The 14,536-nt window shown below is 44.0% G+C and overlaps 1 protein-coding gene across 1 annotated transcript in view; it reads left to right on the top strand.

Annotated features, from left to right (window-relative positions):
* Positions 1–4,494: 4,494 nt before the first annotated feature.
* LOC146783135 (polyunsaturated fatty acid lipoxygenase ALOX15B-like) overlaps positions 4,495–14,536 on the top strand; it is a 218,463-nt gene continuing 208,421 nt past the window's right edge. Inside the window, exons 1-2 of the mRNA XM_085637301.1 lie at positions 4,495–5,211; positions 5,383–5,440. Coding sequence (XP_085493427.1) covers positions 4,495–5,211; positions 5,383–5,440 — 775 coding nt within the window. The remainder of the gene's footprint in view (positions 5,212–5,382; positions 5,441–14,536) is intronic.

Here is a 14,536-nt window from a genome sequence, read left to right on the forward strand (position 1 = left end):
CTGGGTGAGGTAACTCTGGCATTACGGTGCCCAAGTGTGCATTGGCTATCGAAGTACTTACCCTGTAAGTTGTTTGCTTGTTGTCCACTCCAAAGTGCTCTTGAACTGTAAATTACAAACCGCGACATTTGCCATTGAAACGCATTGAAACCCGCGTGTGTGTTTAGACACTGCACGCGTCTTCTGTGGGCTGATTACTTACCTGTAAACACTGCAGCAGTGAAGCCCCAGCGATTCCCAAGGCCCTAGGCCTTTTCATATTGCAAGTCAAGTTTGTTAAACCACTATTTTAGTATATGGTCTGGTACGCCCCTAGGGCTACAGCCATATTTGTGCTTAATTTATTGAGAACTGTTGATCTTTTGAATGTTTACCTGGCTCTAATCTCATAAAGAGATTAGTAGAGTATATTTAGAAATAAATACATATATATTTGATATATATATCTGTGTGGTGTCTTTTCATTTGGTAATTCAAGAGATTATAAGGTAAAACAAGCTGCTTTACATTCCTCAGAGACTTAGCCTGAAGGCTGCTCTCCACAGCTACCACTAGGATAGCTTTCTTTAAAAGGTTGTCTTTAAACCTATCTACCAAGAGTCGAATTGGACTGGTGCAAGGTGCAAGGTGGCCACTATAACTAGTGACCAGCATATTCCAGGCCAACTTCTCACAAAAAGATTTGCAAGTCTTTATAGGGACATAAACAATCGGCACACTACATTCTGACCATGGCCCCGCGTTTAGCTCCAGGGCTTACAAGGAAGCCATGGGAAGTCTTGGTGTAGCATTGCGGTATTCCTCTCCATACCATCCCATGGGAAATTTGGCCGTGGAGAGGAAAAACCGGGACTTAAAGCAATCTTTAACAGTTAGAGTATTAGGCTCGGGTGGCAATTGAGTAAAACATCTCAATGGAGTTCAAAGTGCGTTAAATATTAGCCAAGAAGCTCTCTATGGTGTGTCACTTCTTATGAAGACCTATTTGGGATGAGAATGTGGGTACCTGATCTTGATTGTGAAGGCGAATGAAAAACCTTTTGACATCCATAAACGTTTGGCTGTTTTACAGGACCTGAATGAATCTAGGGCACTATAGAGTAATGTCCAGGTGAAAAGGACCGCTACTGGGGAAGTAAAAAGTGTCATGGCAAAGACCTGTCTGGATCCCTAAATTCGGGGATCTGGTCAGAGAAAAAATAGAAGACAAAAAACAATTTGGGCCATCATACAGAAAGCGTGTACCTGTCCTGGCAGTTGAAGGAACAAGAACAGTACTTCTGTCACCTCTTGCTGGTAAAAAGTAGAAAAGATTTGTCTCAACTGACCTAATCAAACCACACTATGTGGCTGATACTGAGTAGTAGGCCGTGTGGACTCCGGAGTAACAGACACCCTCCTCTCACAACTATACAAGAAGTTCAAACAGAAAGACTCATCACGTTTGAAAGGTCACTTGCACATGATGAAGGACTAAACAACAATGCAATGGAACTCATTTCTCTTGAAACTGAAGTTTAAAAATGAGAACGCCACTGAAAGACACATTTCAATTTGACCAAACACAGATATCTACGTCAACATGCTCCGACAAGAGCAGGCCACAATTTCCTCAAAACCTGCGGGACTACCGAAAATTGATAGAACTGTATCTGGCTATTTTATTGACTTTGACACTTTTTCATTAGATCCAAGTAAACCTGAAACAACACCAGCCCAAAAAACTTGTCCCAGCGATTTAAAGATTTCCTGAACTTTTTTCAAAAGACTTACCTGGTATCACCTTGGGTGGAACTCTGGGTATCTACCGGAATACTTTTCTTTCTTTTCTGGATAGGCCTAGTAACTGTTTTTAGTATGCTTATTAATGGAACTTATCTTTGAGAAAGCTCTGAGGCACGAAAAGTGAATGTGATTTTGAAACCATATCTATCATCACATCGTGAAAAGAGAGATCTATCATCACGGAACATGACAGCTGTTTCAAAACCGGATGGTATAGTATGGGACAAGGTTGATTACGATATATTTGGTCCAATTGAACAGTTAAAAAGACCACATTTATTTAAAATATAAATGAGTGATATCATTACCTCCAGTACATTTTCCGATGATTGGGATTATGAAACTGTCAATAATATGTTGTCTGATTTAGAAAAATCTGCCTTTTCTAATAATGAAATGTTTGAGGACACATCAGACTTTGAAACAATGTATTGCTATCAACATTATGGTCATCACTTTCTGCATAAATCTGCTAACCCCAGACATTTTTTCACATACCACCAATGGGAACATTGCCCGACACCGCCGAAAAGTCGCTCAAAAATGTTTGCACAGAAATGTTCATATTTTTCAGGGTTTAACACGTCAGACCCAGCCTCATATTATTATAACCTAAGACTTAACCCTGCACCCAAGCTAGGTATTTAGTGTATAATTGTCGTGTTACAATTGTACATATTCTAATAATGAAAGGCACATTTTGTACATAAATGAATAGCTTCCCAAAGGAAAAAGTCACAAAAATCTAGATAGTAAATGTAAAAAATTCTTTTAATGTAGAGTCCATAATCCGTTGTTTGTTAAAATCACCACACAATTGCTTTGCCTTGCCAACGCGTTTCGTCCCCATGGGACTTCCTCAGGGCTTAGTAAGGTGGTTGTTGGTTTTATGAATAAGTACAGCTCCAAGGCACCCTTCACAGCAATATTTGTCTAAGTTGTATATTAGTGAGAATCTCCCCAGACAGACCACAATAGGTCAGTATAATAAATATCTTGTGCTACTGCACTACAGTGATTCAGAAGCCGAACGAACGGCGGTGACGGCGGCGGCGAGCTGAGCTGACCCGAGGCGAGGAGCCAGGACAAGGCAGGGGGGAAAGGAGAACGAAGAGACACCTCAGCCATCCCTACCTTGCGATCTAGTCTTGTCCCCGGTCTCCCGTAGGGCTGCTTCATTCAGCGCTGTGCCCGGCTGCGAGGGGAGCTAAGCACAGCAGGATCCGTGGGCGCCGCAAGCCTCAACGTTCATCGCGTCGCAGGCAGGTGAGTCCGCTGAGATCCCTGCCTGCCGCCGTGGCCCCGCTCCGCTCTTCCCTCCCGTATCCCGCCGATCTGTCAACTGAGTTTGGCACCTGGAGACTGCCATAGGAGGCGTGGAGAGAGTTGGTACACAAGTGAGTGGAGTGAATGGAGTGCTGCGGTGGTACTTGCGCCCACCCCCGCCCGTCCACTCGCACCCTGCCCCCGCCCTTCCCTTCACAAAAAAGCCCTCCACAAAAAGGCCCTTGACCTACCGCTGCAGCTCGCTTCCTCTGCCCCCACCGGATCAGCTCCCACCGGACTAGTGAGCTAAGGGGTGGGGTTGGACACAGTGCCCTACGAGCGCTGAGCAGAAGGAGAGGGGGAAGGGTAGCAGGGCGGTCAAGCAGCAGCTAACAGCAATCAAAATCTAACAACCGAGCAGCAGCCAAACAAGGAAACAAGCTAAACAAGGAAAACAAACCACCTACAGCACCTTTGCAATCAGCAACGGGAAAAAAAAAAAAAAAAAAAAAAAAAATCAATAAAAATAATAATCTAACAAAACCCAACAAATAACAATTATCAACTAACGACCAAGTGCTGCTGTGCTGTCTGAAAGCGTGTCCATTGCTGGTGTGAAGAAACAACGCTCTGGAAAGAACTCTAAGCGCCTGTACCGTGCAAGCGCTATCTGGCAGCGCATAGGGATTTACTGCTCGCGTTTCCCGCTCCGCGGGAAACACTCGCTGGGTGAGGCAGTCGGCGGCACGAGTGTGAGGAAAACCACATTGCCCACAAGTCAGCGGGGCCAGCTACATCTCGCCGCCACGCCCCCCTCACCTGCCTTCATTATCGCTGGAAGACCGCGCATCGCGGGACGCGCGCGGGCGACGCCGGGCTAAGCCCGGGCAAAGGGCGGGCCCTCTGTGGCCCTCAGTAACCGAGGTAGGCTGGGCTGGGCCCGGTCATTTACATTTTCTTACTGCCTCATTGAACTTGTGTCCACTTTCGTAGGTTTGTGAATGATTTGTGTACTGTTATAGCTATACTGTATCTCGGACTTACTTGGCCGGTCAGGGATTGACGTCACTTCAGATTTTTACCAGTTTTACTTATTTATATTTTTGATTAAGTCTATTACTGTGGAAAATAGTGTGGAAAATGTCTAAAACACTACGCTCAGGAAGGGTAGTGGGAGTAAAACCTGGCCGAAAATTAACTACCACCCGCACAAGAAACAAATCAGTGAATAACCCACCGTTGAAAGGTCAATGCCAACTATCTGAACTTTGGGATCTAGCTGGTCTAAAAAAATCCAAACTTGTTACGCCACAAAGATCAGATACTAAAGCTCTGGAATTTCATTCACCAGCCATCATAGACCCCCAACCGCCTCTGGTACAGCATGGGGCCCCACAATCAATGGTAGGGGGGTCTCCCTTACGGGACTCCACAGAGGGGAAAATGACGACCGTAGGTGATCCAGTGCATATACCACCGATCCCTCAGTCACCTACGAATGATAGGCCGGGGGGTGACTTGTCTGCACTATCTAATGACCTGGAACTTTGGGGGCGCTACGTAAGCCCAGCTAAAGTGGAGTCTTTGGAGCAGTTTAAAGCCTCAGGGGGTGCCACCCCATCTGGGTTACTGTTGTATAGTAGCACCCCTTCGTTAAATGGCCATGAAATATCCGACTTGTTAAATATTTCCAGGAGCCCCGACCTTAATCTCTTGGATAATTGCTGCACTGCGGAAGTACGAGAAAAGACGATCTCTGAGTTCATGATCGCTCTGGAACAACTCCTTGCTTCAATCTTACTGCTTTTGGGGAAATTTGTAGGCAGCTCGGACTGTATTCTTGAATCAGTCACTCAAATTTTAAAGACATTGCTGCAGAAATCGCCTGATATGAGGAAGGCCTCTCCCCCCAAGTCTGAGCATTACTTGTCTGAGGGGAAAACCGGAGATATTAGAGGGGAACTGGATAGGAAGGTTGAATCGCCTACTCTGGAACCTCACAAGGATATGCCTCTTACTGCAGCTCCCAACTGCATCAAAAACACAGTTCTGGAGATAGAGGAGGAGGATAAACCTTTGCCTGGCCCTAAAGCGGTCCAGGAGTTGTTTCCTATTTTTGTGCCTGAGTGCGGAAAAGAATCCCTGGACGATAAACCGGAGGTAAAAGAAGAAAGGGGAAAAAATGGTAAACAAAAAATTAATAAAGGTAACAAGAGGAAACCAATTCGAAAATACAGAAAGAAAAAGCAGCGGAGGATTATTTTCCAAAATATTTCAGCGGCAAGGGAGAATGATGAAATCAATGTGGAGCCCTCTTCTACTTCCTTAAAGGTGGACATTGATTTGAACTTAACTACTTTAACCTCTGTAGAGGGGGAAAATGAACAACGTAGTTTGTTTTCTCAGGAAGCTACATCGCAAGTAGGGGGCTCTCCCCCATGCTCTCCTTCACGGAGCGCATTAGGAGTGCCAATTTCTTATCCATCTGGGGCTCTTAACCCTTTGGCCCCCCCCTTTGCTGTAACACTAGAGTCGGAAAATTACTGTCCTCCGGCCCGATCTGTAAATATCACTAAGGCCCCGGTGGACGTACGTGTACTAGATTTTGTACCTTTATTTGATACTGACCTTTTGTTAAATAGAGCTTGGCTTCTCAAACGTTTTAGTGAGGTTGAAAGTCTCTACCATATTCAATCTAGAGACATAGAACTGGTGTCTCTGTTGGGTGGAAGTAGGGTATTGAGTATACGGGTGAAATTTTATTCGCCTATTATAACAAACTTGATACTAGAACAAGCCGAAAATTTTCAGCGCCTAGGCATTGACATTCTCCCTATCTCCAACCCAGGCAAGCCAAATCTTTTATGTAACCAGGGGTTTGGGGGTGGTGAGCAAAACGGGGTAACCTCTCCCCTTAGAGACCTAAAAATTTGGGTTTCTAGGGGAAAACGCTCAGTTTCGCACGTGAAGCCACTTCCACAAACTGAGAACTCTTCACTCATAGATGATAATAACCAGTGGAATTGGCTCCATAGTGCATTATCAACAAAAACAAAGGATAACCCCAAATTGTTTCACCATCTTTAACACCGCATTAAAAATAATTTCCTGGAATGCGGCTGGATTCCACAGTTGCCCAGAGAAACTTGCTTTTTTATCTTCTCTGGGTGCGGATGTATTGTGCATTCAGGAAACATGGTGCATTGATATGCTAACTCCATCAAAAGATTTTTATGTCCTGGAAGTACCAGCTGCGCCCTCTAAGAAAGGGCATGCCAGGGGGGGGATTGCCTGCTTATTGTCAAACAAATTGCAATGGAGATTCTCCCATTATATTGATCCTAGTAGACTTTTCCACACAATAACTCTAGAAAATCTGTTCCATAATGGTGAAAAATATCCTATGGTAATTTTTAATGTGTATATACCCCCTGAGGAGCGTTTTAATGATAGTTTGCAGCAGGTTCTCCGATATATTGAACAGATAAAAAATTCCCCATCTTCCCCTGTAATTTTGCTTGTAGGTGATCTAAATTGCAAAATTTCAAATGCTAGTCTGAAACTCTTCAGGAATAAAGTTAAGGAAGAGGTTTATTTTATTCCCCAGACGCTTTTCCCTGAGAACTTGGTGACAAATAAAAGAGGGAAGATTTTGTTAAAAGAATTAGCGATTGGGGATGGTATTATTTTAAATGGAAGATTTCCATCTGACGTCCCCGCTAATTATACTCATAAATCCCCCTTTGGGTCGTCAATTTTGGACTATGCTATTGCAGACTATGGCCTGTTTTCCCATATTCTGGACCTAAAGATTATACCTACGTCACTCAGCGATCATAGTATATTGTTTTTAACAATGTCTTTAAATTCTTTGAATACGGCGTCTTGGTCGCTTAATGGCAACGAGGCTACCTTCCATGCCTCTTCTGGAAGGTGCTTCTGGAACTTTGCCGCCATTAATGGGGTGCAGGACCTATTGGCCGATACCCTAATGGTAATAAACGAGTGGAATGGTAGCGAATTTGTTTATTTTGAAGAATTTATGCGAAAGATTTTATTTTACGCAAAAAAAACTGTTCCCCCTAGGAAAGGAGAGGTAGTCCCCAATACATTGCGTACCCTGAATAGGGAAATAAATAAACTAGTTCGCGAACAGTATTTAGAAAGGGTTCTGGAACGTGGGAAAGAAATCGCCAGGTTAAAAAGAAAGAGAAGCAGACTCAAGCAAAAAATTAAAAAGGAAAGGGAGGATGAAGTTTGGATTAAACTAAGGGAATCTGCTGTACATGGTAATATTAAAGACTTTTGGGCAATAATTGGGAAGGGATGTGGTACGCGCCATACCCCCACCCCCATTCCTATACCAGAAGAGGTATGGTCCTCTCATATCCGAGAGCTCTATGCAGGGAACGGGACCACAGGTATTGATAATTCCATATATGCTGCCCCTGAAGACCTGGTTTTCCATCCCTCAGAGAAAGAAATCGAGACGGCTATAAAAAATATGCGGCCCTCTGGGGCCATGGGACCGGATGAGCTTCCTATGACGGTCCTCAAACAAGATCCCTTAAGTTGGAGCAAAATTTTGTACCCCTTGTTTAAGGCGTGCCATCTCTCCAAATTTGTTCCTGCGTCCTGGAGAGGAAGTATTTTGGTCCCTATCTTTAAAAAGGGTATAAGGGTTAGCCCTAGTAATTACCGCCTGATTGCACTCCTCGACTCCATCGGAAAGGTCTTTGCGAAATGTCTCCTTAGATCTCTTTGTGATTGGGTCGAGGACGGCAATATGCTGCCGTTTGAACAGACTGGTTTCCGAAGGGAGCATGGCACGCTAGATAACCTGACCGCCCTTCAGGTGATCACAGATAAATATGTCCAGGTGAGAGGAGGAGTGGTATATGCCGCCTTTATTGATTTCTCCACAGCGTTCGATAAAGTAGATCGTGGAACGCTGTGGAGAAAACTGGCGACGCTTGGTGTCCCTACCCCCCTGTTGGAACTGGTGCGGGCTCTGCACACTGAGACCTGGTGCAGGGTCTTAATGGGGGGCGAAAGGGGGCTTTCGGCTAAAATACCATCTCGGAATGGCCTTAAACAAGGCTGCTTATTGGCACCCCTTTTGTTCTCCTTATATACGGCTGACCTCCCTGCTGCCGTGTCTGCCAGTGAGGGGATTGCCCCGATGATAGGAGGGACTCCAATATCCTGCCTGATGTATGCCGATGATGTTCTGATTCTTGACTTGACTCCAATTGGTCTTGCAAATCGGCTACAGGCTCTACAGGCCTTTGCTGGTGAGCATTACATGAAGATTAATATTACCAAAAGTAAAGTGATGTGTATAGCTGGTAAGAAGAAGTGCCGCTCGACAAATTACGGTTGGGCTATTGGAGGGCATAGATTGGAGGTCGTAACTTCCTATACTTTTTTGGGAAAAATATTTTCGGCCAATATGAGTGAGAAACTCCATATAGAGCACTGCTCCCGCAAAGCTCTTGCCCATGGCAATGGGTTAAAGTCCTTATACCAGGCAACGGGGAAAAGAAATTTTTCCAGTCTTCTAGAAGTTTTTAGAGTAAAAATCCCCGCAACTATCTTGTATGGTATTGAATTAATAGAGGTGAAAAACTGGGACTTCTGCCATAAGATTGAGGGGAAACTCTTAAGATCTCTCTCGACTCTAAACAATGCTTGCCCACTAGCCGCCTGTAGGCTTGACTTTGGACTCAGGAGTTCCTGGGTTCAGGGTCTATGCGCCCTAATAAGATGGGTGGCCAGTTTGGCTAGAGCGGGAGATGGCACCCTGCGAGTTCTCCTCAAAAATGAACTTTTGGGCAATTTTAAAGAGTTCTCTAAACTCGTAAGCAACTTTAGAAGGGCTGTAAAGATACTGAAACTTGATGAAAGTGTTCTATTCTCCTACTCCTCCACGCAGTTAAAATATGTCCTCAAGGAGGCTTCGTGGGAGTTTTGTTTCCTCTCCGATAAAAAATCAGTTGGTGATAAAAGGAATGTGGAACCTCTCATCTCCTCCTATAGGTTGAAACAGCCACAACCCTATGCCCTATGGAATCTACCGCATGGGATACGTAGGTTTTGGTTTTTGTTACGCTATGATTTAATTCCACTTAATCTACTGTTATCTAAATGGCATGGCACTTCTGCTTTGTGCAATTTATGTAAACTGAACACCCAGGACTGTATGCATGTATTATTGATTTGTCCTATGTTACGTAATTTGCGCAATCGATGGCTAAAAGTAATTTGTATCCGCCTTAGCATTGTCACTTTAAAGGATTTCCTTCATGCACTTTATTGTCCTCCGAACGAAATGTTCTGTTCTTATATTTTTTACTTTTTTAAAGGATTTTTAGCTATTTATTAATAGCCCTGGTGATATTTTGTCTGTCCGGCCTTGTTAGATTGATTTTTTGATGTATAGCTATTGCGGATTGAATTTTGTTTTTAAATTTTTGTATTTTCTGTGTATTTGTTGCTGTGTATTGTATATGTTTATGTGGCCCTCTTGAGAGCCAAAACATAATAAATAAATTTGAATTTGAAATTTGAATTTGTGTTATTCCCTGTATCGGTCAGACCACACAATGTATTGTGTGTAAGAGTAGCGATTAATAGAATTCTCCCCAAAGGGACCACAGTACGTCCGTGTAATGGGTATCTCGTATTGTTCTCAGTGTTGGTCAGACCACACAATATATTTAAGGGTGTCGATATAGCAATGTCGCTCTTTCTAATCGGGAAGAAACAGGAAGTTCACCAAAGTGTCAGGAATTAAGCCCTGAGGAAGTCCCATGGGGATGAAACGCGTTGGCAAGGCAAAGCAATTGTGTGGTGATTTTAACAAACAACGGATTATGAACTCTACATTAAAATAATTTTTTACATTTACTAACTAGATTTTTGTGACTTTTTGCTTTGGGAAGCTATTCATTTATGTACAAAATGTGCCTTTCATTATTAGAATATGTACAATTGTAACACAACAATTATACACTAAATACCTAGCTTGGGTGCAGGGTTAAGTCTTAGGTTTGGATAGTGGTGGTTTTACATCACCTTCTTAGGGTGTATGTGGGTCACATCCTAAACCCGTTGCACCAAGACTTGTTTTGGATTTGATAGGCCAATTACTTGGTCAAGTTTGGTGCTGTATCTCTATAAGCTTTGACCCTGTCCGTTTGTATAGTCATATTATTATAAGGTTGCACCAGCACAGGAAAATATGTTGACCAACACAAAACAGATTTATTCTGCTTCCTTTATAGCTCAGTTGTCTGAACAAGGTTTCGACTTATGGAAGACACCCTAGATCTAAAATCTGTAATGGGTACTAGGGACTGGCAGGTCCAGGGAACAGAGGCACTATTTAGAGTATGCTTTATTCCTCAACAAATAACGTTTTTGAATGAAACAGTGCAACAAACAACCAGTCTTAGATTAGCCAGGAATAAAGATTTGAATACACCTTGGGTGCTAGCACCATCACACACTGAGGGTAACATAACATCACAAGAAGAGGTCACAATAGATGACATCATGCAATACAATAGATCAGACCCTGATTGTAAAAGATGATTGATTTGGCCCTTAGACACTAATAACTGTCAAGAAAGATTCTTTGGTAAATCTAAAGGATTTAGTATCATTAGGCCAAATCCACGCTATGTACAGAGACAACATCGAGGGGTAGTGACACCATAAGGCCGTTTGGTTCGTTACCAGCGTGACGCTCTACCTCTCCGCAGCTACAGGTGAAATACATCCGTATATCCAGGGAATCAACTGTAGTCATTTACTAAAAATCAACAGGATGGAACGAGATATTGCGACACCAAGTCATTTATACGAGCATTAGATATGCAAATTCCCTTGACCCGGACACTGCAATTATCGTCTTGCTCTGCGCGATAGAAGGGAGCTATTTTTTCCAATTGATTTACATCACGAATTCGCTTTGTGGTCCAGCGTGCCCCTTCATAACCAGATGAGCTACAATCTTTAGAGCCCTGTTGACATCTCTTCGCTCATAACTGCTTTGAAGAACCTATAGCTGCCTTTGCCTCTATGAGAGCGTTATCCGTATTAGCATCCTCTTATTCAGGCAAGAAAGGTCCCACTGCCTTTTTCTGTTAAATATACTTTATAGGCGCCCTGAGGAAGGTGATGCCGCAGAGGAAAGGGGCTCCACCGAAACCCGCGTCAGTGCTCTGAATTGGTCCCCTCTTTTACTTGTTGAGGAAACTGATTAATCATATTTAACAGTTCTCTATTGATTTGAAAATATTTTTGTCTGATTATATTCAGCCTAAAAGATTTTTTTGTAATGACATCAAATTAACTGCTAAACCAGTTTGTGAATCATTGTATTTTCCAGTTGAGAGAAAATTCTTACTGCACACTGGTTTTTATTGTGAGGGGACTTGGTGCATATTACAGTGTCGTGGTACATATGTGATGTATGTTGTTTGTGGTTTCGCGTGAGGATGTTTGGGTATGAAGGTGACTGTATGCTATTGAGTGAAAGTTGCGCAATGGGATCTGATTTTTCGCTTAAGAAAATTTGTTTGTCCATGATATGTATTTATGAATATATTAATGAATTTGTATAGAAAAAAAAAATAATAAATCAAATAATGACTACATTTGTTTGAAGGATGCCAATATTTACGATGGTCTAGCTAGAGTGGGCAATGAAAATATATGAAGTTTAGCATATTTCAAATCGATATAGGTAGAGTTCTTCTCTTGTACATTTTGGCCTTTTTTAATAATGAAATGTTTGAGGACACATCAGACTTTGAAACAATGTATTGCTATCAACATTATGGTCATCACTTTCTGCATAAATCTGCTAATCCCAGACATTTTTTCACATACCACCAATGGGAACATTGCCCGACACCGCCGAAAAGTAGTTAAAAAATGTTTGCACAGAAATGTTCATATTTTTCATGGTTTAACACGTCCAAACCAGCCTCATATTATTATAAGGTTGCACCAGCACAGGAAAATATGCTGACAAACACCAGATTTACTCTGCTTCCTTTATAGCTCAGTTGTCTGAACAAGGTTTCAACTTATGGAAAGACACCCTAGATCAAAAATCTATATGGGGTACTAGGGACTGGCAGGTCCAGAGAACAAAGGCACTATTTAGGCCATGCTTTATTCCTCAACAAATAATGTTTTTGAATGAAACAGTGCAACAAACAACTTGTCTCGGATTAGCTAGGAATAAAGATTTGAATACACCTCGGGTGCCACACCATCACACACTGAGGGTAATATAACATCACAAGAAGAGGTTACAATAGATGACATCATGCAATACAATAGATCAGACCCCGATTGGAAAAGTTGGTTGATTTGGCCCTTAGACACTAATAACTGTCAAGAAAGATTATTGGGTAAATCTAATGGATTTAGAATCAATAGGCCAGATCTACGCTATGGCCAGAGACAACACCCAGGGGTAGTGACATCATACAGTGTTGGGAAGTTATGCCTTGATTGGCTAAAGACCTCAACACTCACACTGGTGAAACAACCCTTATCCCTACTTACAGAGGATGTGGACCTATGGGATTTTTTATTAGGTCCTAGAAAGTCACGTCACAAATGTTTCTATTATGCTGTCTATAATGAGATTTGGAAACTATCACAACAGGAGGCTGCTGAAAGATTACGAGAAATAGATCATATTAATCTAGAGAAAGCTCTAGCATGCACTGTCCACCTATTTAAGACCATAGGTTTTGGAATGTTAAGCACATTTCAGACGGTCCTCGGAGTTATACCAAACTTTATACACTCCGGGGCAGATTTACAAGCCCCTTGCACCATTGAACGCGTCACTTTTCGTGACGCATCGGTGTCTAATTTTTACGCAACATTTACAAGGTGATGCATTTATGGAAATGCATCATGTAAACGGATATGCGATGGAATGGAGCTGCGCGAGATTCGTCTGCGTCGCGTAAGTATTAAAATATGCAAGGTAGGTGTTCCCACTCAAAAACCAATGCATTTCCGACGCATGCATATTTACATCAATCCCCCGCACGGACGCATCTAAAAAATGCGTCACGCAAATGGGAAAATGTGCTCGCAAGCCTACGGCTCATAAACCCACACACAGGAAATTACGCAAGTACCACATAATTTGAAAAAAGTGCAGCAGTGCATTTTTGAAGCAGAGCAAGCAACTTGGACCGCCTAATCCTGCAGCTGGGAGTTGCACCAAGAAGACGACAACCACCCCGTGGTGCCACTAACTCTGTTCAATGCCAGCCTGCGACACGTGGTGCCACTAACCCTGTTCAACGCCAGCCTGCGACACGTGGTGCCACTGAACCTGAACTACGCAGTCCGATGGGACCATCCAACCTATGCCGGCGACACTCGGTGAATGGGCCGTGCTGACCGCTTCCTCAGGCCTACACTACGGTCAAGTAGGTCACACATTTGGGACTGAGTCCTGATTACACCATGGCAGTGAACGTCATTTAAGGCATAGGTCAAGTCACTATACTCCCTTCGATGTGGTGCCAACAAGTCTGTGCATGCCATAACAAGCACACATATCTGTGGGCCTACGCCGACTACTGCCCTCGGCCTACGCTGTGCACGAGTGGGTCACAGTTGTGGAACTGAACATCGGTCATTCAAAGGCAGAGTGAGAATCATTTCACGCAAGGAGAGGCGTAAGAGGAAGACGCGGCTCAGCCAGGAGGACAATAAGGACCATTGTCATGGAGGTGATCGAACAGTAGCGACAGCTGCCCTTGTGTCACTGACTCTGGGCTGGACTCTGGACCGAGAGGCATGGGTGGGTGCAGTGACGAGTTGTCTGAGGCCGAGGTTGGTGAGGTTGTCGATCAGGGTGGCGGAGTTGGCGTTGTTGTTGTTATCGAGGTGGAAGTTCAGGTCCCCGAGGAGGATGTAGTCCGTGGAGGCCAGTGCGTGGGTGCTGGCGAAGTCGGCGATGGAGTCGCTGAACTGTGCCCTGGGGGTCTGTAGCTGAGTGTTCCTCTGAGGGTGGTGTTGGGGTCAGTGTGGATCCGGAAGTGCAGGTGTTCGGCAGTGTTGAGGGTGTCGTCCGTGTGTGTGGAGACCTTGAGGGTGGACTTGTGGATGATGGCTATTCCTCCTCCGATTCCGTTGGCACGATCCCTGCGGGTGATCTTGTAGCTGTCCGGGATGGCTATGGCGAGTCGTTCCACCAGGTCTCAGTCAGGAAGGCGACGTCTGGGGTGGAGGTGTCGAGCAGGTCCCAGAGCTCGACGGCGTGTTTGCATGCGGAGCGGGTGTTGAGGAGTATGCAGCGAAGGTGGTTGGGTCCGGTCCAGGCAGGTAAAGCTGCAGGTGTGGCAGGAGAAAGGTCCATGGGTGCGTTTCGGGGTGGCCTGGAAGCAGCGGTGGTCTCGGCCGGCGTTGAGAGCGTGGAGGGTGCTGGCGTCATAGC

The sequence above is a fragment of the Triturus cristatus genome, chromosome 12 (assembly GCF_964204655.1).
Source record: "Triturus cristatus chromosome 12, aTriCri1.1, whole genome shotgun sequence".
NCBI classification, from domain to species: Eukaryota; Metazoa; Chordata; class Amphibia; order Caudata; family Salamandridae; genus Triturus; species Triturus cristatus.